The sequence below is a fragment of the Bos mutus genome, chromosome 25, assembly GCF_027580195.1.
Source record: "Bos mutus isolate GX-2022 chromosome 25, NWIPB_WYAK_1.1, whole genome shotgun sequence".
Taxonomy (NCBI): Eukaryota; Metazoa; Chordata; class Mammalia; order Artiodactyla; family Bovidae; genus Bos; species Bos mutus.
The window spans coordinates 33,454,765-33,476,508 of NC_091641.1; the positions used below are offsets into that span (position 1 = coordinate 33,454,765).

The 21,744-nt window shown below is 44.6% G+C and overlaps 1 protein-coding gene across 2 annotated transcripts in view; it reads left to right on the forward strand.

Moving 5' to 3' along the window:
- The window catches only part of GRIN2A (glutamate ionotropic receptor NMDA type subunit 2A), a 446,329-nt gene that overhangs the window by 363,184 nt on the left and 61,401 nt on the right, over window positions 1-21,744 (forward strand). For both annotated transcript variants that reach the window (XM_005889409.2, XM_014476279.2), the window contains exon 9: window positions 12,505-12,665. In XM_005889409.2, the coding sequence (XP_005889471.2) occupies window positions 12,505-12,665 (161 nt within the window). The remainder of the gene's footprint in view (window positions 1-12,504; window positions 12,666-21,744) is intronic.

The following is a 21,744-nucleotide window of genomic DNA, read 5'->3' on the forward strand; positions in this document are numbered from 1 at the left end:
AGCATTGACCTTCCTGTAACCAATGACTAACCAGGGTGAGAGTACGAAAGCCAGCTACTCTGTTGCTTCTGGGAAAACTCCAAGGTGCAGTTTACTCTCGAGCTCCCTGTGGGTTCAGGCTGATGTTAAGACTTTGCCCACAGTCACACCCTTGCCTGGCTTCCTCCCCTTCCCTAACCTCCTTCCCCCATATCCTTCCTGATTTCTCCTGGAGCCCTTCCTTCATAAATCACATTCACTCAATTCCTTGGCTCACCTTAAGTATATCTGGGGGCAGCAGAGAAAGCCATCTACTTGGAGTCAAGAAAGTTGGGTTTCCTTTCCTCTCTGCCATGTACCAGCTGTGTGATACCTTTATTGTTGTGTAACTTTGCTGTGCCTGCTAGCTCCTCTCTGAACATTTGGGAGTCATAGTTGCTGTGAGGATAAAAGGAAGCTGCCAGTGAGAATGTTCCCCATAGCCAATGAAATCCTCTACAGATCCAATTACATCATATATGGGAGCAAATGTATAGTTCCTAGAATAAGTGACCAGAGGAACATTGGAAGCAGTGGGAAACCATGTTCTGGATGAGAAGATATTTCAAGAAAGTATTAATAATCTGTAGGGACTTCTTTGGACTTCCCTGGTGGCTCAGTAGTGGAGCTGAAGGAGATGTAGTTTTGATCCCTGGGTTGGAAGATCCCCTGGAGAAGGGAATGGCAACCCACTCCAGTGTTCTTGCCTGGAGAATCCCATGGACAGAGGAGACTGGTGGGCTACAGTCCATGGGGTTGCACAGAGCGGGACATGCAGGGACTGGGTGGTAGTCCAGTGGCTAAGACTCTGCTCCCAGTGCAGGGGGCCCGGGTTCAATCCCTGGTCAGGAAGCTGGATCCCACATGCAACTCAGACCTGGCACAGCCAAGTAAACTAAATAAACACTTTTTTAAAACAGAAAGTAGTTGGCAGCATATTTTACTTTTTGATGCTATTTTCAACAGCAAGGAGAAAAAAAAAGTCCCTTGCTACCTAGTTTTAGGTCTAATAACATGACTGCTTGTGGGAAAACTAATTAGAACCACTAATAATTCCACTGACCTTCTCTGACTTGGAAACACCTAGTAACAGATACTGTATCCTCATGAGACACGGCTCAGCTTCCATGCTCAGAGCGTTAGCAGCAAGCGGATAGCTCTTTTAATTAAATGTTTGATACAATTAAATAAACAGCAAAATTCCTGGAGTAAATAAGCTAAGTGCTCCCAGAAGATTAATGGCAAATACACCAAGAAAGTCTGCAAAATAAAAATCTATATTGAATCAATTTATTTTAATACTGTATGCAAGTGTATTTATTTTTTGTTTGTTTTAATCATGAGTATCTATGTAACAACTCAGGTTTATAATACTTTTCAGCCATTTGCAGCATTAGTGCTTGCTGTTGGAGCCCATGGTGTGCTCAGATGACCTTGGGGTTAAATTATACATAGAGGAATTCATCCCCCTCGAAATTATTAAAGAAGTTGGAATGTTGGTGGCAACCATTTTCAAAATGTTGGGTGTTACCATGGTTGCTGAAATCTGTCTCTGGGAGACAGATTGCTGTATTGGAAAAAGCAACACCATAGGGGTCAAACGAATCTAAGTTCAAATCCTGGCCTGCCATATAGTAGTTGTATGGCCTTCAGAGTGTCTGTCTCTCCATGGCCTAATTTCCTGATAGAGGGGTTTAATACCGTTCTGGCAAGGTTGATATGAGGATTAGGGGTAATCCTCACACCGTGCCTGGCACGTGGCAGGTAATCCTGTTATAAATGTTCTTTCTTCCCTCGCCTCCCCACTCCTCCAGCCCCTCTCTGCTGCCTCTCCCCGCTCCTTCTTCTCCTCCCCCTCCTCTTGACCATCACCGTTGCCTGATTCGAACCATCCCTCCTTTCTGGGGTCTGGAATGTTATTGCACCGACAGCGATAGAGGGAGTTCGGGGACTGAACCTTGTGGATGAGCCCATGAATGTGTTCTCATGGAGTCATGCTGGGTGAGCCCCGTTCACCACCCTCATTGGCTGAGTGGAGGCCTCTGAGCCTCTCCACACTCTTAAGGGCTGGGGCAGTTTGATGCTACATCCGGAAGCACGTGGCTCCCCAGGTGGCTCAGTGGTAAAGAATCCGCCAGTGCAGGGGACACAGGGACACGGGTTCACTCCCTGGATTGGGAAGATGCTCTGAAATAGGAAATAGCAACCCACTCCAGTATTCTTGTCTGAGAAATCCAATGGACAGAGGAACCTGGCAGGCTACAGTCCAAAGGGTTGCAAAGAGTCAGACATGACTGAAGCAACTTAGCATGAACACACATAATCTTATTGATGGAGGAGACCTCTGCACCACCCCTTCCTGGGCTGGAGCCCACATTTGTTTCTTCTGCACTCTCAACTCTCTGGAAGAAAGTTACCTTGGAAATCCATTCCTGTAAGAAACACATAGAGAGTACATCATGGGAAAAACAGGGCTGGATGAAGCACAAGCTGGGATCAAGATTGCCAGGAGAAATATCAACAACCTCAGATATACAGATGACACCACCCTTATGGCAGAAAGTGAAGAGGAACTAAAAAGCCTCTTGTTGAAAGTGAAAGAGGAGAGTGACAAAGTTGCCTTAAAGCTCAGCATTCAGAAAACTAAGATCATGGCATCCAGTCCCACCACTTCATGGCAAATAGACGGGAAAACAATGAAAACAGTGACTGACTTTATTTTTCTGGGCTCCAAAATCACTGCAGATGGTGACTGCAGCCATGAAATTAAAAGACGCTTACTCCTTGGAAGGAAAGTTATGACCAATCCAGACAGCGTATTCAAAAGCAGAGACATTACTTTGCCAACAAAGGTCCGTCTAGTCAAAGCTATGGTTTTTCCAGTAGTCATGTATGGATGTGAGAGTTGGACTGTGAAGAAAGCTGAGCACCAAAGAATTGATGCTTTTGAACTGTGGTGTTGGAGAAGACTCTTGAGAGTCCCTTGGACTGCAAGGAGATCCAACCAGTCAATCCTAAAGGAAATCAGTCCTGAATATTCATTGGAAGGACTGATGCTGAAACTTTAAAACTCAATACTTTGGCCACCTGATGTGAAGAACTGACTCATTGGTAAAGACCCTGATGCTGGGGAATTTTGAAGGCAGGAGGAGAAGGGAACAACAGAGGATGAGATGGTTGGATGGCATCGCCGACTCGATGGACATGAGTTTGAGCAAGCTCCAGGAGTTGGTGATGGACAGGGAAGCCTGGTGTGCTGCAGTCCATGGGGTTGCAAAGAGTCAGACACAAATGAGGGATGGAACTGAACTGAAGAAACACAGAGGGTGCCCTTAACACTAGGCCCTGGGCTTCCTGCAAGAGTCATCCTGCCCCTAGCTATTTGTCACACTGTAGGTTAGGACGCTTTAGGGAGTCGTGACATTAATTTACAGATGGTGGCCATTAAAAATGTAGTTCACCATGGCTGACGTTAGAGGATAATCCCAGGTAGAAAGCGTGCTGTGATGTGGTATGTGTCTGTGTGTGTGCAGGGCAGAGATGGAAGATGTGTCATGAGTCATGCTTTTAAAAGTTTGACAGCCTTTAGTTGAACAGGAAAAGGTTCCTCCATCTGGGTGTCAGGCTGAGTTTAGAGTGGGTGATGGTACAGTCAAGGCCAGAGAAGTGTAGAAATTCATCCCAGGTGGACTCCCTCTCTCTATTGTTCTGCAAACCAAAGGCAAAGAAGGAAAGGATCTCAAAGAGCTGCGAGCCTCCTCAGCTACAGATGGTGAGTGAAGGGGAAGGCAGTTAGGCAAACAGGCCGTCGATGTCTCAGGAGATTGAGAGCGGCTGCTTCAAGGCCTAGATTTATGAGCAGAGCCGCTGCCTTTGTGCCCCCGAGCAGACAGTTGCCATGCCATTGCGCTGGGGTAGCGCCTCCCCCTCCGAGGTGATGGGTTGTGACGCCGCTTGCCTGAGTGAGTGCAAAGAGCATTCTGTTGTCTGCACACACACAAACACACACACACTCCCAACGCAAGGCTCCCAGCAGGAGGATCTCATTTGGACAATGTATGGATACTTCCCCCCAATCCAGTTACGGCTGCTTATTAGGCAGCAGCATGCCTAATTTAAGGGGGACAATCTGCAGCTGGAAATTTTAATTAACAGTGAAATGAAGTGTGAGTCTGGAAAAAGGAATAATGGTTTCCACGGGCCTCACCCTGGGGTAAACTTGGACGCTTCCTTGGGCAGCTCTCAGTTCCGTGGAAGACGTGCTGGCCTGGGACTCTGAGAGACCTCTGGACCCCAGTGCTGGTGCTGCCAGAGGTTCACTGGCTGTTCTTCCCTCTGGGTTACAAGGTCCTCACCTCTAAAAGAGGAGAGATCACTAGTGAGGGTCCCAGAGGATTGATAGAGTTCAGACCTTAGGGCTGCTTACAAGGAGTGTAATCTTAAGAACACTTTGGTCACCTGATGTGAAGAGCCAACTCGCTGGAAAAGACACTGATGCTGGGAAGGATTTGGGGGCAGGAGGAGAAGGGGACGACAGAGGATGAGATGGTTGGATGGCATCATGGACTCAATGGAGCTGCGTTTGAGCAAACTCTGGGAAATGGTGAAGGACAGGGAAGCCTGGTGTGCTGCAGTCCATGGGATCACAAAGAGTCAGACATGACTTAGTGACTGAACAGCAACAACAATCTTAAGAAGGTCATGTAACCTCTGTGAGCCTTGGTTTCCTCATCTGTGAAACCAAGCCTTGAAGGTTAGTTTCCTGGCAGAGTTGTTTTAGGGTTTCCTGGTAGATCAGGTGGTAAAGAATCTGCCTGTCAATGTAGGAGACCTGAGTTTGATCCCTGGGTCAAGAAAATCCCTAGAGAAGGGAATGGCAACCCACCCAGTATTCTTGCCTGGGAATTCCATGGACAGAGGAGCCTGTCAGGCTGCAGTCCACATGGCCTCAGAGTCAGAAAAGACTGAGCGACTAACACACACACAGGGTTGTTGTACTAAATGAGCCAATATTTGTTAACGTTCTTGGCACATTGCTGGCCCCAGCCGAGTCCTCAAGAAGTGTTAAGTCATATTATCATCACTTTCTGGTTCCAGAATTCCATATTTCATAGAAAAAATGAGGTCCAGGTTACATTTTTTTTTTCAGAATGATGGTAGAAATGAAAAGTGAGAGTTTTATTTTTTTAATTTATTTAAAGATTTAAAAATTTGTTTTTAATTGGAAGATAATTGCTTTATAATGTTGTGTTGATTCCTGCCTTGCAACAAGACGAATCAGCTGTAATCATATATATAGATCCCTTTCTTTTGAGCCTCCCTCCTACCCCCTCATCCCACCCCTCTATATCATCACAGAGCCCCAGGCTGGTGCCCTGTGTTATACAGTGGCTCCACCCTCATTGGCTGAGTGGAGGCCTCTGAGCCTCTCCACACTCTTAAGGGCTGGGGCAGTTTGATGCTACATCCGAAGCACGTGGCTCCCAGGTGGCTCAGTGGTAAAGAATCCGCCAGTGCAGGGGACACAGGGACACGGGTTCACTCCCTGGATTGGGAAGATGCCCTGAAATAGGAAATAGCAACCCACTCCAGTATTCTTGTCTGAGAAATCCAATGGACAGAGGAACCTGGCAGGCTACAGTCCAAAGGGTTGCAAAGAGTCAGACATGACTGAAGCAACTTAGCATGAACACACGTAATCTTATTGATGGAGGAGACCTCTGCACCACCCCTTCCTGGGCTGGAGCCCACATTTGTTTCTTCTGCACTCTCAACTCTCTGGAAGAAAGTTACCTTGGAAATCCATTCCTGTAAGAAACACATAGAGAGTACATCATGGGAAAAACAGGGCTGGATGAAGCACAAGCTGGGATCAAGATTGCCAGGAGAAATATCAACAACCTCAGATATACAGATGACACCACCCTTATGGCAGAAAGTGAAGAGGAACTGAAAAGCCTCTTGTTGAAAGTGAAAGAGGAGAGTGACAAAGTTGCCTTAAAGCTCAACATTCAGAAAACTAAGATCATGGCATCCAGTCCCACCACTTCATGGGAAATAGATGGGGAAACAGTAGAAACAGTGTCAGACTTTATTTTTGGGGGCTCCAAAATCACTTCAGATGGTGAATGCAGCCATGAAATTAAAAGACGCTTACTCCTTGGAAGGAAAGTTATGACCAATCCAGACAGCATATTCAAAAGCAGAGACATTACTTTGCCAACAAAGGTCCGTCTAGTCAAAGCTATGGTTTTTCCAGTGGTCATGTATGGATGTGAGAGTTGGACTGTGAAGAAAGCTGAGCACCAAAGAATTGATGCTTTTGAACTGTGGTGTTGGAGAAGACTCTTGAGAGTCCCTTGGACTGCAAGGAGATCCAACCAGTCAATCCTAAAGGAAATCAGTCCTGAATATTCATTGGAAGGACTGATGCTGAAGCCGAAAACTCCAATACTTTGGCCACCTGATGTGAAGAACTGACTCATTGGTAAAGACCCTGATGCTGGGGAATTTTGAAGGCAGGAGGAGAAGGGAACAACAGAGGATGAGATGGTTGGATGGCATCGCCGACTCGATGGACATGAGTTTGAGCAAGCTCCAGGAGTTGGTGATGGACAGGGAAGCCTGGTGTGCTGTAGTCCATGGGGTTGCAAAGAGTCAGACACAAATGAGGGATGGAACTGAACTGAAGAAACACAGAGGGTGCCCTTAACACTAGGCCCTGGGCTTCCTGCAAGAGTCATCCTTGCCCCTAGCTATTTGTCACACTGTAGGTTAGGACGCTTTAGGGAGTCGTGACATTAATTTACAGATGGTGGCCATTAAAAATGTAGTTCACCATGGCTGACGTTAGAGGATAATCCCAGGTAGAAAGCGTGCTGTGATGTGGTATGTGTCTGTGTGTGTGCAGGGCAGAGATGGAAGATGTGTCATGAGTCATGCTTTTAAAAGTTTGACAGCCTTTAGTTGAACAGGAAAAGGTTCCTCCATCTGGGTGTCAGGCTGAGTTTAGAGTGGGTGATGGTACAGTCAAGGCCAGAGAAGTGTAGAAATTCATCCCCGAGGTGGACTCCCTCTCTCTATTGTTCTGCAAACCAAAGGCAAAGAAGGAAAGGATCTCAAAGAGCTGCGAGCCTCCTCAGCTACAGATGGTGAGTGAAGGGGAAGGCAGTTAGGCAAACAGGCCGTCGATGTCTCAGGAGATTGAGAGCGGCTGCTTCAAGGCCTAGATTTATGAGCAGAGCCGCTGCCTTTGTGCCCCCGAGCAGACAGTTGCCATGCCATTGCGCTGGGGTAGCGCCTCCCCCTCCGAGGTGATGGGTTGTGACGCCGCTTGCCTGAGTGAGTGCAAAGAGCATTCTGTTGTCTGCACACACACACAAACACACACACACTCCCAACGCAAGGCTCCCAGCAGGAGGATCTCATTTGGACAATGTATGGATACTTCCCCCCAATCCAGTTACGGCTGCTTATTAGGCAGCAGCATGCCTAATTTAAGGGGGACAATCTGCAGCTGGAAATTTTAATTAACAGTGAAATGAAGTGTGAGTCTGGAAAAAGGAATAATGGTTTCCACGGGCCTCACCCTGGGGTAAACTTGGACGCTTCCTTGGGCAGCTCTCAGTTCCGTGGAAGACGTGCTGGCCTGGGACTCTGAGAGACCTCTGGACCCCAGTGCTGGTGCTGCCAGAGATTCACTGGCTGTCCTTCCCTCTGGGTTACAAGGTCCTCACCTCTAAAAGAGGAGAGATCACTAGTGAGGGTCCCGGAGGATTGATAGAGTTCAGACCTTAGGGCTGCTTACAAGGAGTGTAATCTTAAGAACACTTTGGTCACCTGATGTGAAGAGCCAACTCACTGAAAAAGACACTGATGCTGGGAAGGATTTGGGGCAGGAGGAGAAGGGGACGACAGAGGATGAGATGGTTGGATGGCATCATGGACTCAATGGACCTGCGTTTGAGCAAACTCTGGGAAATGCTGAAGGACAGGGAAGCCTGGTATGCTGCAGTCCATGGGATCACAAAGAGTCAGACATGACTTAGTGACTGAACAGCAACAACAATCTTAAGAAGGTCATGTAACCTCTGTGAGCCTTGGTTTCCTCATCTGTGAAACCAAGCCTTGAAGGTTAGTTTCCTGGCAGAGTTGTTTTAGGGTTTCCCTGGTAGATCAGGTGGTAAAGAATCTGCCTGTCAATGTAGGAGACCTGAGTTTGATCCCTGGGTCAAGAAAATCCCCTAGAGAAGGGAATGGCAACCCACTCCAGTATTCTTGCCTGGGGAATTCCATGGACAGAGGAGCCTGTCAGGCTGCAGTCCACATGGCCTCAGAGTCAGAAAAGACTGAGCGACTAACACACACACAGGGTTGTTGTACTAAATGAGCCAATATTTGTTAACGTTCTTGGCACATTGCTGGCCCCAGCCGAGTCCTCAAGAAGTGTTAAGTCATATTATCATCACTTTCTGGTTCCAGAATTCCATATTTCATAGAAAAATGAGGTCCAGGTTACATTTTTTTTCCCAGAATGATGGTAGAAATGAAAAGTGAGAGTTTTATTTTTTTAATTTATTTAAAGATTTAAAAATTTGTTTTTAATTGGAAGATAATTGCTTTATAATGTTGTGTTGATTCCTGCCTTGCAACAAGACGAATCAGCTGTAATCATATATATAGATCCCCTTTCTTTTGAGCCTCCCTCCTACCCCCTCATCCCACCCCTCTATATCATCACAGAGCCCCAGGCTGGTGCCCTGTGTTATACAGTGGCTTCCCACTACCACTAGCTATGAACAGTTTTATTTTGTGAATGCTTCTTCTGTTCTAGATACTATTCTTATTACTTGACAAACACTGTAATTTTAAATCTTCCCATTGACCCCAAGCAGAGAAGGCAATGGCACTCCACTCCAGTACTCTTGCCTGGAAAATCCCATGGATGGAGGAGCCTGGTAGGCTGCAATCCATGGGGTCGTGAAGAGTCGGACACGACTGAGGGACTTCACTTTCACTTTTCCTTTCATGCATTGGAGAAGGAAATGGCAACCCACTCCAGTGTTCTTGCCTGGAGAATCCCAGGAACGGGGGAGCCTGGTGGGCTGCCGTCTTTGGGGTCTCACAGAGTCGGATATGACTGAAGTGACTTAGCAGCAGCAGCACTGACCCCAAGAGGGAAGTACTGATGAGTTTCCTACTCTGCCAACAGGAAATAAGTGGAAACAGTGGGAAGGGAAGTGACTTCACTAAGACTCTACAGTCCGTAAGGGACTGATTTTGGAACCTGTGAAGCTGAGCTCACACTTAATAACCATCGCCTTGTGCTGTCTCTAGATTTTAACTGTATTTCCAGGACTTAGACCCAGTCTTCTGGACGCCTAATCTGATTAGATTGCCCCAAACACTGAAGATGTGAGCAGATGTCAGAGAGGAAGAAAACCTTTCTCTCTCCTTCTGGATTCTTTTGCCTGGTCTTAGAATTAAATTAACGTTAGGCAGACCAACAGGAGAAACTCTAATTTAATTTTGAATGCACAGGAACGCCCTCCCACCCCCCACCCGCCGCCTTACATGAGAGGTTCAGAGACAGAAAGATAAAATCAGGAAGATGTGCCATCCCAAGCTAAAGAGTAGAGTAGGAGCCTGGGGCTGTAGAGGGAGGTGGGTGATTCACAGGATGATGAGAAGAGCAGATGTTCAGTAATTAAATGTTTGCCTGTCACAGGTCATAAAATCTTATTTCTGATAATCATTCTTCTTATGGGCAAGGCCCCCAGTTTAAATTCTTTGAGGGAAGGGGGAAAAGTTTCTCTTGAGCCCATGGGATCTCGAATGCCTTCAGCTCAAAATAATTCACATGCCAAATGGGCGTATCTGGGGGATGGATAAATTAGGAGCTTGGGATTAGCAGATACAAACTACTGTATATAAAACATAAACGGCAAGTCCTACTGTATAGCCCAGGGAACTGTGTTCAACATCTTGTGATAAACTATAATGGAAAAGAATATGTATATATGACGAATCACTTTGCTGTGTACCAGAAGCTCACACAATATTATAAATCAACTTCAGTTCAATAAAAAAAAAAAAATTTTTAAAGAATGGAAAAATTCAGGACCAGACAGCTTCACTGGTAAATTTTACCAGTTTAAAGAAGAATTAACACCAATCCTTCTCAAACTCTTCAGAAAAATAGAGAGTAAGGGAACACTTCCTAACTTATTCTATGAAGCCAGTATTTTTCCTTGATAATAAAGTAAACAAAGATATCACAAGGGAAAGAAAATGATGGGCCAATGTCTTGTTGCTTTGGGTCTTCCCAGGTGGCTCAGTGGTAAAAAAACCTGCCTGCAGGAGGTTAAATGCAGGAGATGCGAGACGTGGGTTTGATCCCTGGTTTGGGAAGATCCCCTGGAGTGGGAAATGGCACCCCACTCTAGTATTCTTGCCTGATAAATTCCATGGGCAGAGGAGCCTGGCGAGCTACAGTCCACAGGGTCACAAAGAGTCAAACAGGACTGAGCGACTGAGCACAAGCTCATCGTTGCTTTGTACTGTTGGGTTAGTTTCTCCTGCACAGCAGAGTGAATCCCCTCTTCCCGGGATTTCCTTCCCATTTAGGTCACCACAGAGCGTGGAGCAGAGTTCCCTGTGCTCTGTAGTAGGTTCTCATTAGTCATCTGTTTCATCCATAGTACTGTACATATGTCAATCCCAATCCATCCCACCCTCCGCATCCTCCCTTGGTGTCCGTACATTTGTTCTCTACATCTTTTTAAAATATTGATGCAAAAATCCTCACCAAGATACTAGCAACCCAAATCAAGCAGGAGCATATAAAAAGAATAAGATGTCATGACCAAATGAGATTTATCCCAAGAATGTGTAGGTGATTAAACATATGAAAATAAGTTGATGTAACACAGCATAAACAGAGTGAAAAAAATAACCTCATGATCAAAGTGGGACATCTTGGGGAGGACTGTTCTGAACAGACAATCTCAGCCAGTCAGGGAAGATGAGGGGAGCATGGACAGTGAGCCATTACAGAGGCTCAGGAGCCGTACTGGACATGGGTATGCCCAGGAAGCTAATGGTTAGTATGGAATCCAGCTCAAGAAACCTTCATGGAGCCTGGCATTGTGCCTGGGATGGGTTGCTATTGTTTTAGTTGCTAACTTGTGCCTGACTCTTTTGTGACTCCATGGACTGTAGCCTCCAGGATCATCTGTCCATGGGATTTCCCAGGCAAGAATACTGGAATGTGTTGCCGTTTCCTTCTCCAGGGGGTTTCCCCAACCCAGGGACCGAATCTGTGTCTCCGCCATTGATAGGCAGATTCTTTACCACTGAGCCACCAGGGAAGCCCCTGGCATGTGTTAGGCCCTCAATAAGTACTGCCTGCCTGCATGCATGAATAGATGAATGAATGAATGATGGCTAGAGAATGAGTAAATGATAACATAGAATCATTGTAAGGGAAGAAAAATGACTGTCCCTCTACCCTTCTAGTTTCTTGGTTGAGACCTCCACTCCCCATAAAAAAAAAAAAAAAAGACAGATTAACAGGAGAAAAACATGTATACCTCCTGTATATATGGGGATACCCAAGAAAACTAAGGAACTCCCTAAAATAGCCCAAACCACCAGCTTAAATTTTATCTTCAGCTGAAGTCATAAGAAAGATGCAGAGCAATGAGGGTTGGGGATGTGTGGCAGTGGGGAAGGAAGGTTCTAGGAGGTGACCAAGAAAAGCAAGTAAGCAAGGGTATGGTCGTGATGCAGATTTCAGTCACTGCCTTCTCCACTGATAAAAGTTTTAGAGATTTAGTCATTGTCCTCTTCCAGGTTACAGAGAGGAAGACACCCTTATAAATGTAAGATTTTTGCTTCTTCCAAAAAGGTTAACTTGGACTCAGTTTCCAGTTTCTCCTGTGTCTGCTGTATCTTAAAAAAAAAAAAACCAGCCCCCCAAAAATCCATATGCCAGAGAGGCATATTTGGGGATGGCAAATTCTGCTCCCCTTCATCATCTTCTGTTGGAATGTACTGGAAGGAATTGTAAATGGAGTCCAGAAATGTGAGTGATTGATGAGGATCTCAGGAAATGTCACTGTAAAACTGATGAATGAGCTAACGTCATGCATTTACTCCAGCTCAACTAGCATTTCCCGGCTTCTCCCTGTGTCCCTACCACTAGGCCAGTCTCTCTAAAATGCCATCCAGCGGGCATCTATTGCACACCCAGCCGGGCCCTATGCTGGGCTCCAGGGAACAGTGGGGAACAAGACAGACTCTGTTTCTGACTTCCTGGAGCTCTCAGACAACTGGAAGGTGTGATTAAGCAGAAAGAAAGCACAGAAATGAATGGGTTTCTTCTGTCCTGCGGTGATGCATGCCGATGTTTGACTCCTGACACGAGGCAGAGGATGGCTGACTCTTCTTTCTCCTCCTGCTCTCTCTCTCTCTGTCTCTCTGCAGTTTCAGAGACCTCACGACTATTCCCCGCCCTTTCGATTTGGCACGGTGCCCAATGGCAGTACGGAGAGAAACATCCGGAACAACTACCCCTACATGCACCAGTACATGACCAAATTTAACCAGAAGGGAGTCGAGGACGCCTTGGTCAGCTTGAAAACAGGGTAAGGATGGTTTTTCTTTTGCTCTGCAGGCCTGCCCGTCCATGCGCCTTACAGACAATGACTGCACGCCTCGGTGCTTGTCTGTTTCCCCATTGTAATTTCTCAAGAGCTGGAGGTCAAGGAGGCCCCCCGCTGAGGGCTGTTTTTTGTTAATCTGATGAGAATCCAAGCCTTCCTTCTGAGTTGTATTAAGCAAAAAGCAAATCCAGGACACTTTGAAATGCAGAGAACCAGTGGGATCTCTTAAACTGATAAAGAAGTTGGCCCAACTCAGTGGGATTATTTTAGCCATAGGAAGATCTAAGGAGATGGAATTTATATAAAGTGGTGAAAACAAAGTGCTATCAATTTTTATCTGATTTTAGGTAGGAGTTTATGAGGTGTAGCCTTCTGTAGAAGAGTGTCACATTGAGGAAGGAGAAAGGAAATATGGAGAGAAAAGCAGTGAGAACTCAGTCTCTCTAGAGGAACAGTGAACATTCTCGTCTACCTGTTGGCATGGTGGAAGTTAGCAGATGCGAAATAACTGAGGCTGTAAACAGAAGACCTGTTTTATGACCTCAGACAATTAATCAATCACCCTCAGTCTCATATGTGAAGTGGGAATGATGATAAGACCTAATTCTTAGGGGTTTTAGGAGGATTAAGAGGAAATTTACTGTAAAGCATTTCAGATAGTGCCTGGCACTGAAACGGGACCTAATTGCTGGTGTTATTTGGTGTAAAGGTTAAATTCTATTCCGTGGACTCTTCAACTTTTTGAAAAGTCAGGGATGTGTGAAATGTGTTTTTGAAAGGGTTCCATTAAAAATAATTTTGTTTTAAATGGTGGGATTGTTTAAAGAGGAAATTTTTGCTTATCCAGAAAATTAACTTACATGTACCCTCTCAGCTGTCAGGAATTCTGACAAGTAAAACAGGCTGCAGTGTATTCTCCTTGCAGATTAACACACAGCCTCTTTCTCTTGACTGTTCTGCCAGGCATTGAGAAGGTCTTGCTGCTGCTTTTTTTCCGGTGGGGCAGAGGGACCCCTCTGCATCATGCCCAGATCTCTGCATCATTTCCAGGAGCTGAGGCCAATGGCATTTTGTCTTGCAGTCTCCTTAGGATCTCTTGGTATCTCAACAGGGGCTGGGAGAGCATTTATTTAGAAGTCGAGCCTGTTACTTATCCAAAACTCATTCACACACTGCTCATGACTTTTTAAAAACTTACTGAAAAGCATAACAAAAATTCAGAAAATGTAAAAGTGTTAAATATGCAGCTCGATGACTTTGTCCAACTGACCTAACCACCCAGATCCTTCAGCTCTCCCATCTCCCACCTCCTCTCCCTCCTCCGGTCGGTAACTTTTCTTGCCTGTTCACTCGATGCCAGCCCCTGTATGCCAGCTGTTGTCCCGGACTACAGTACTTTTCAAGGCACTGTCCTGTAAGATTAGAAATGTTTTCTTTAGTTTTTGTGCTTGTTTGTTTTTTATGCATTATTTGCACGAAAAGTATTATAAACCTATTACAGTACAGTACCATATAGCCAACTGAGTTAGCTGGGGACTAAGCTAACTTTGCTGGACTTACAAACAAATTGGATTTAATGAACTCACTCTCGGAATGGAACTTGTTCGTATGTAGGGGACTTACTGTACTGTCTTCCATCTACCATCCTCACTTCTAAAACCGCAGGTTCTTTTGCCCTGTTATTCTAACATATAACGAAATCACGTTTTCTTTTTGGATTGCCCTTTTTCTGGCTCACCATTCTGTTAGCGGGGTCACTGCATGTCTTTCTGGTTCTTTCATTCTCGTTGCTACGCAGAATGTTTGGTGTGGGGACACACCACACCGCACACATCTCTTCTAACCGTGATGGACGTGGGGGTGGTGTTCCACGTGGGGCTATTGTGAGTCAAGCTCCTTAGGGCTTTTTCCTACATGTCTTTTGTTGCACAAGCGAATACATTTTCCTTGTTATATACCTAACAGTGGAATTGCCAAACAATAGAATGTGGGATGTTCACTTTCGGTAGATATCAGAAAAGACAGATTTTTGATGACTTTCCAGCTTAGCCACAGGTGTGAGTTTTTATTTGTTTCCATTGTGGTATTTTCATCAATATATACTGTTATTCTGAACAGACCATGAGGATAAATGTGAGGACAATAGTTTGGAACAATGGTTGAGGGCTGACTGGTCTCCTCTTCATCTATCTGTCACCCAGAGGACAAAATAGGTTTTATTCTTTTTTTCAATTTTTTTTAATAACACTAACAAAAAGGGTAGAGATATACAAACCATCCCTTGTCATAAATTGTACGAATTGTTCTTGGGAAGCCATATAATGATTATAACATCCATCTTAGCAAACTTGGGCAGATGGTGGGTTTATTCTATGTTCAATCTCCAGAGAGGAGAATGCATGACATTGTTACTTTAAACGCAGAAACTAGAGCTAAAGTGATGTGTCTTTTTTTTTTTTTTTTTTTAAGAAATAACTACACACACTGTTACAGGTGAGGGCACTCCTCCTTATACTTGGAGATTCTGTCTCAGTGGAGTTGATATTAGGGGAAATCACTTATATGTTTAACAGGCTTCTCAGATAATTATTTAAATCAAATTTTGAATAGATAGTTCATTTACACAATTCAAAAATAAAAAATTAAACAGTGGAGAGCCTTCCTTCCACACTGTGCCTTTTTTGCCTAGTACCCTCTGCGCATGCGTGCTAAGTTGCTTTAGTCGTGTGACTCTTTGCGACCCCATGGACTGTGACCCACCAGGCTCCTCTGTCCATGGGATTCCCCAGGCAAGAATACTGGAGTGGGTTACGATTTCCTCCTCCAGGGGATCTTCCTGACCCATGGATCAAACCTGCGTCTCCTACATCTCCTGCATTGGCAGGCACGTTCTTACCGCTATACCGTCACCCGGGAAGCCCCAGTACCCTACGAAGTAATCGCCTTTACTGCTTTTCCTGTGTATCCTCCCAGATCTTTCTCTATCAAAGCATAAACAGCTGCAGAGATTTTTTTATTTTACAGATTTATAGTCTTTTTCATTGTGTGAGTGTACCATATGGTATTTCATCAGTCCCCTACTGATGGATATTTAGGATATCATTTTTTGTTGTTGTTGCAAACAATACTGCAGTGAATATTCTTACATGTGCGTCACATCCATTGTAGGAGAAATTTCTTGGATTGCTGGGTGAAAGACTACACACATAGCTGTGATTTTGACAAACATTGACAAATTTCCCTCCCAAGGAAATTCACCTTTACCCACTGCTGTATAAACGTACCTGTGTCCCCAAAGTCTTTGTCAACACAGCGTGTCATCAGTCTTTGAAAAGTTTGCAAAGATAATAGGTAAAACATGTGCCAACATTTAAATGTGCACCATTTTTATTATCCGTAATTTTTTTTTTGCCAAATGTAATTAAAAGCCTTCTGCAACTACTTTTTTGAAAGCATTCATTATTTTTTTTCTCTTGTTTTGATGATCTTTTCTTATTAATTTATCTATTAGAGAAATGAGCCCTTTATTTGTGGTGTGATTACAAATGTTTGTCCCAGTTTTCTGTTGTTGTTACTTTATCTTTTGAGCCTGCAGATAATTTTTTTTTTCCCTGTGGAGATTTATATTTTGTATAGTCACACTCATCAGTCTTTTTTTTTCCATCACTGATTTTGAGTTGTAATTCAAAACTCCTTTTCACTCAGATATAAAATAGTTTTATCCTCTTCTATTTTGGTTGCATTTTTAATATTTGGAATTTTTCTTGGTCTAAAGTATGAGAGGACCTTCCCTGGCAGCTCAGATGGTAAACATACTACGTGCAATGCGGGAGACCTGGGTTCAATCCCTGGGTCAGGAAGATCCCCTGGAGAAGGGAGGTGGGCATCCACTCTAGTATTCTTTCCTGGAGAATTCCATGGACAGAGGAGCCTGGCAGGCTGCAGTCCATGGGGTCGCAAAGATGACTCCTCAGATGATTATGAGAACTAAATTTGAGAACTGCCATCACCAAACTGCACCAAGGTCTGACAGCCTCTGTGTTGATCATGTCTGCTCATCCCGTCGTGAGACTTCTGTCTTTCAGGTGTCCACTTCACCACACTGAGTTGCCTTTTCCCTTTCCCATCCCATTTTATTTTTAAATTTTTCATTTTGAAATACATTACTTTAAAATCAGATCAGATCAGTCGCTCAGTCATGTCCGACTCTTTGCGACCCCATGAATCGCAGCACGCCAGGCCTCCCTGTCCATCACCAACCCCCGGAGTTCACTGAGACTCACGTCCATCGAGTCAGTGATGCCATCCAGCCATCTCATCCTCTGTCAGGAACTGTATTATGAAATTATTTTATAAGAGTAAATATCATGAGGATATACAGTTTAAGGAATAATAAACTCATTTAATTATAATAATAAGAAAATAAACCCCAGCTTTGAAAAAATAGACATTCCCTTCCTTCACTATGTATAGCATCTCTAGAAGTTTCTTTTCTCAAAAGGTACAGGGAGGTACCCTACGTGCTTCTGGATTGTTGGATTTCAAGATATTCCCTTTATGCTACCCCCAGTATGCTAAAATCCAGTGAGGCTTGGCTTAGAAAACCCAGAGCAAGTAGCTCAGCTGTTGGGTCCCACCCCTCCACTCACAAGTCTCAGTGACATCTGTGCTTTAGTGATTATAAGTACATATACAGCAGGGTCAATAAAACAGGGAGGCTCCTTTATGAATTGTAACTTACTAGAAGAGTCTGAAACACAAGAGGGACTTTGGATTATGGTTAAACAAGAGTCCCAGCTCAGTCTGAGTCTGGGCTCTATCGTTAGCTAGCTGTGACCTTGGACAAGTCATGTCACCTCAATTTCCCCATCTATTTCAAGCCACCTCAATTTCAAGTCATGAGCCTCAATTTCCCCATCTAAAGAGTAAAAGGGCTGGATTCTTCAGTCTCTGAAATAATTCTGAGATTCTTTTACTTGTGTCAGCACTTGAACACTTCTTTAGCACTTTCCAAAATGCAAAATCCAGACAAACCACAATTATAAACGGCTGTCAGTTTTGCAGAAAAGATTTAGAATAACTCTCCACAGCTGGATGTCTCCAACCCTGGCCAGGGAATGAACTCTACCTAAATCAAATGTGTGTCCGTGTTAGTCGCTCAGTCGTGTCCGACTCTTTGCAATCCCATGGACTGTAGCCCACGAGGCTCCTCTGTCCATGGACTTCTCCAGGCAGGAATACTGGAGTGAGTTGCCATTTGCCTTCTCCAGGGGATCTTCCCAACCCAGGGATCGAATCCGGATCTCTTGCATTGCAGGCACATTCTTAACTGACTGAGCCACCAGGGAGGCCCACCTGAATCGAATGGTTACTTATAAAAATGCAAGGTTTTGGACTCAACACAAGACCTTCTCTTTAGTGGTAGAGATTTTGGATTTGCATTTTAACAAGCATCCTGCTGCTCCAAGGTGATTTTGATACAAGGTAAAATCTGAGAACTACTGTTCGCAAGTTCAATAAATACATTATGCACATGAAGAGTAGGCCAGCCAATATAAACATGTAGCTTGTCTTCAGAATCCAGAATCACTTTAAGAGTCTTGGGGCACAGAAACTTGAAACTAAGTGGTTGTGTAATTTGAAACTAAGTTTTTTAAGTGTCATGGTTTATTGAAATTTATAATAAATGGAGATAAAACATCCCAGAAAAATATCAAGTAAATCAGTGAGAAAATAAGGTTGATCTGCAAATATTGACAGATGGGGGTTTTCAGGAACAGCTCTGTGATGACATGTGGGGGTCTCCCGAACCAAAGGTGGATGAGCATTTCATGACCCTGGGTTTCCAGGCCAACTGGGTCTGAATCAGTTGTTGTTGTTTAAGCACTAAGTCATGTCCAACTCTTTTGTGACCCCGTAGACAGTAGCCCACCAGGCTCCTCTATCCTTGGAACTCTCCAGGCAAGAATACTGGAATGGGTTGCCATTTTCTCCTCTGGGATCTTCCCAACCCACACCCATGTTTCCTGCATTGGCAGGCAGATTCTTTACTCCTGAGCCACCTGGGAAGCCCACCTGAATCAGTAGGGATGCTAATAAAAATGTGAATTCCTGAGCCCCACTAAGCCAACAGAACCTGAGTCTCTGGAATTTGGAGATTCAAATTCCGGATCTGCATTTGAATTCCAGATCCCGTGCTTGGGAATCTGCATGCTTCAACAAGTTCTTCAGGTGACTGTGGTGTACAATAATCAAATGCGGGGCCCGTGTGCTTTAGAAGAGGGAACTGAAGCTGAAACGAGTGGAGACAGATTTAGATGTATAAACGCTCAGTCATCAGAAGCCAATGTTCTCCAAGTGGTTTTGGCAAGTAGGCAAAACTGCAAGCATAGCACTTACGCCAGATTTAAATTAAACAATCTACGTTCTTACGACTCTGAGGAGCCTAATATTTGAAGACATAGTGGGATGGTTTATGTGTTCTTATCTTAACTGACTTTCATGTCCAATTATGCGTATATAAATTTATGGAGAAGTCCCAGTTTCCTTTAGAAGCATCAGTCAGGCCTCCTCCCAAGTCCCTTTGCTGATCTCATTTCCAGTCCGACAGTGTTGGGAAGCAGACACGCATCTTTTGGCTTCTCTTACATTGAGTAGTTTGGAAGAAGAATTGGAAAGGCCCAAACTGTGCTCAGTGATGTGTCTGTATACTAAAAGGCGCAGGGTGGCCACATCTCTTTGCAAGTGTCAGCAGCATTTTCATAGGAAAGGTGAACATTTCCTCCCTGTGCTAGGGCCAGCACCTCCAAGCCTGTGGGGGTCAGGAGCCCCTGTTTTATTGGCACTGCTGGTGACTCAGATACACACAGTCCCTGGGCTTTGCAAGGTTAATTCATTGAGTACTGAGAACTGCTGTTCTGTCTGGAGTGGACAGGACCGAGAGGAGGAAGGGTTCAGAAAGAACAGAGGCATGGAGGAATACACATTTAGGTTTGGGAGAGGTAAGCTGAAAGTGCCTTTAGGACAACATCATGATATTTCATCTTTGCATTGATTGAAACCTAGCCATCTGTGAGATGCAGCTCCAAGTACTTCACGTGCATAATCTTGTTTCATCCTCAGAAGATGCCAGTGAGCTGGGTACCATTACTACCATTACTCAGAGGTACTATTTTTCCTCTGAGCTGGACACTATTATTGCTATGAACTGGTACTCTTACTGCTATGAGCTGGGTACTGTTATTGCTGTGAGCTTGGTACTCTTACTGCTATGAGCTGAGTACTATTATTCCTATGAGTTGGGTACTTAAAAAGATGAAGAACCTAAGGCTCTACAAGGTTAACGAATTACCCAACAGGCTAGTTAACTCAGTACTTCACACTGTAGAGTTATTGACTGTAGGAGTTAGGCTTGCTTCCCAACTTGTCAATGCCAGCGAGGCAATTGGATATGAGACTTGGAGTTCAAAGGAAAATTGAAAACCAAAGTTCTGTATTATATTATTGTGGAGGAAGAAATGTACCTCCTTTCTAGATTCTTGTGGCTAATCTAAGAATTAAATTGACATGAGACAGATTAACAGGAGAAAGTCAAACGGAAGTTTAATAACATGTAAACCCTGATGCTGGGAAAGATTGAGGGTGGGAGGAGAAGGGGACGACAGAGGATGAGATGGTTGGATGGCATCATTGGCTCAATGGACATGAGTTTGAGTAAACTCTAGGAGATGGTGATGGATAGGGAGGCCCTGGCATGCTGCGGTCCATGGGGTCGCAAAGAGTTGGACACAACTGAGCAACTGAACTGAACTGAACTGAAACCTTGGAGAGACCTGGGAAAACTGAGTAACTCACCAAAATGGCCAAAGACTCACCTTAAATACCATTTTCAACTAAAGACAAAAGAAGGTGTTGAGGGTAGTGGTTTGAAACTTCAAAGGGTAGGAAGGCAATTGCGATGGAGATGAAAAAGCAAATGTTTGATAAATAAATGTTTGCTGGGCCAGCAGAGTCAACAGAGTACACTCTCACCTCTAGGCCCAGCCTTGAATTTCCCTGACCACACTTGGCCCATGTCCTCTGCAGACGTCTCTGCTGATAGCTATAATCTGGGGACAGGTCCTCTGTCTTTCTTTTAGGCATTTAGGAGGAATGTCAAAGTTTCTTCCTGAGTCTTTTGGGCCTTGATTGTTTCAGCTTGAAATGATCTACATGCCAAAGAGATATTTTGGAGTGGTAAATTTTGCTCCCCTACAATATGTATTGTAAGTAAAATACTGGAGAAGACTCTTAAGAGTCCTTTGGACAGCAAGGAGATCAAACCAGTCAGTCCTAGAGGAAATCAGCCCTGAATACTCACTGGAAGAACTCATGCTGAAGCTGAAGCTCCAATACTTTGGCCACCAGATACTAAGAGCAGATTCACTGGAAAAGACCCTGATGCTGAGAAGGATTGAGGGCAGGAGGAGTGGGTGCAACAGCGGATGAGATGGTTGGGTGGCATCACCGACTTAATGGACATGAACTTGGGCAAACTCCCAGAGATGGTGAGAGACGGGGAGGCCTGGCGTGCTGCAGCCCATGGGGTCACAAAGAGTCCGATGCAACTTAGTGACTGAACAACAGCAACAACACAATATGTATATGTACATATATTTAATATGATGTATAACATGCAGATACTATATAACATATATGTGTCAGTTGGCAATCTGAGAGTTGATAAGGTCCCAGCATCCTCCTTTCCATCTCAGAAGAAACTGGTCCAGGGATGCTCAAATTGCCAGGGCAAAAGTAGACCAGGAAGGCATGAGTATCCTCAGTGATGCTGAGTTGCCATGCAGAGCGAGTTCTTTCAAGGGTGTCACCTGAGCACATTTTATCAGCTATATTTTACCAGTCAAGCAGAATCCCACTCAGAGGGTTCCTTTCCAGCTGCTGAGTTTGAAAACAGGCATAGATCTCAGGGTTTGGTGAGCTGTTCTCCTAAATGAAACAGCACAGTCTCCAGAGAAAATCGGATCGACAGTGACCTGGTTTCTGAGGTCCACCCCCACACGGC